This window comes from Geospiza fortis, unplaced genomic scaffold (genome assembly GCF_000277835.1).
Source record: "Geospiza fortis unplaced genomic scaffold, GeoFor_1.0 scaffold45, whole genome shotgun sequence".
Lineage (NCBI taxonomy): Eukaryota > Metazoa > Chordata > Aves > Passeriformes > Thraupidae > Geospiza > Geospiza fortis.
In genome coordinates, this window is record NW_005054327.1 from 3,570,238 (window position 1) to 3,572,143 (window position 1,906).

At 38.4% G+C, this 1,906-nt stretch overlaps 1 protein-coding gene across 1 annotated transcript in view; it reads left to right on the top strand.

Moving 5' to 3' along the window:
* The window catches only part of MYCBP2 (MYC binding protein 2), a 177,247-nt gene that overhangs the window by 165,587 nt on the left and 9,754 nt on the right, over positions 1–1,906 (top strand). Inside the window, exon 78 of the mRNA XM_031057093.1 lies at positions 957–1,058. Coding sequence (XP_030912953.1) covers positions 957–1,058 — 102 coding nt within the window. The remainder of the gene's footprint in view (positions 1–956; positions 1,059–1,906) is intronic.

Here is a 1,906-nt window from a genome sequence, read left to right on the forward strand (position 1 = left end):
ATGTGTAAAAGTAAAAAAAAAAGTTTGCAGTGGTTTCAAACATTTGACACTCCCCTTGTTTTCCATCTCAAAAGGCTGTACCAGTTGTTCTTTTCATCATTTTTGTTACTCATATAGTCTCTGCTTTCTGGAGGTCACAGTCTTGGATTTCTGCTGTTGTCATATTAGTTTAATCAGGTCTTAGAGGAGCCCTGAATGTCAGCCCAGCTGCTCCTGTGACTGAGTGTAGTTCTGTCATGGAGATGGGGGTTTTGAGGGAGAGTCCAGTAAAGTTTCTCAACAAAAACAGTTCTATTCAAATCAAAGGTTTGATTAAAGATTGCTCCAAAAAACAGCTGTCAAGTGCCTTTCAGTTTTGTTTGCAGTGACAAATTATCCTCATGTAGCTCATCTGTTCAGGATTTCCCTTTAGTCAATGGAGAAGAAGAGAGAAAAGCTTCCTTTGACTAGTTACCTCAGAACCCTTTTCTAGGTAATGCCAATTGCCCTATGCAGTGAGGAGGGAACAGGGAAACGAAGTCTCACTGTGCTCAGGTTTTTGGGTGGTTGTTTTTGGGATTGATTTTATTTTTATTAGTCTGTGTCCTTGAATTTCTTCTTCCCCAAAGCCTACAACGTTTGGGTCAATGTACAAGTCTGTATTTGTCATATTTCTTCATAATGTGCTTTGGTTGATCTTTCTGCACTTTTTTCTTTCTTGCGTGCTGACTACTGTATTTATAATCATAAAGTGACATACCTGAAAGGAACAAGGTAGTTCCCAAAAGTTAAATAAGTTTTATTGTGTTGCTGACTTATTTGGGAAAATCAACTTGCATTGTACGAGCAGGCTTCAGCTAACAATAATAGAGTTTGCAGGTAATGGTGACATTCTTATCTGACAAAGTTTCTCTCTTCAGTATTTGGTTTGATTTTAATATGTCTAAGACATTTAATTCTACTTTGCCTTTCAATAGCTGTGGCTGGCCTTAGCATCCCTCTGTGTACTTGATCAGGATCATGTTGATAGACTATCCTCAGGAAGATGGATGGGAAAGGATGGGCAACAGAAACAGATGGTGAGACTGAAAATCATACAGTTTTGTGTTTGATATATTCACTCATCAAAGAATTTAGAATAATGATGGAGAATGGTAAAATTGGCCTTTCTTCCTTTTCTTCCGTCTCAGTGGGGATTGCATATATGTTTGAAGTATTTGTGTTCCCAATAAGTATTGCTCAGAAAACAGAAATTCCAGCTTAAAACAGTAATGTTGCAATTCTGCCAGTATTCAGGATGAAACACAGCCTTCCTAACACCTGTGGCATTAGTTTTTTAGTAGATTGACTCAGTTTGTACAGCACCCTCTATCAGAGCTTTTTCTTTGTCTTAATCCGTGTCACAAAATAAAATCGATTCTTTTGTGTTACTCAGTAACTACTTCACTGTAATTTAGCTTCCTCTTCCCCATCTAACTAGAGAATGATTACCCCAGGGAGAAACTCCTCCTAACTGAATTTAGTAAAACTACCATTAACTCAGAGGATTTATAAATTTGATATGGAATATGATTCTCTCCATACTTTTCAGTTGACAAAATGCCTGTACTTTTCCATATGACAAAAACTTGTGATTTTTTAATACCATATTAAAAAGAGCACAGTAATGAAGCTGGTCTCTCTAAATCTTGGTTAGGTGGATCCCTGTGGGAAGCAAGGGAAGGGTGTGCAATAGCAACCAAGCTCAGTTAGAGCAAAGAAGCATCCAAACCAGTTTAGTGTAGGCAGAAACAGAATACAGGAGGCATAGAGCTGCAGCAGCAGCAAGGAATAAAACTCTGCTGAGACAGAAGCAGACCCAGAGGTTTCTGAGGTCATTAAGAAAGTCAGAGGTCTTGGAGATGTCAGAGGAGCAGACAAGACATTG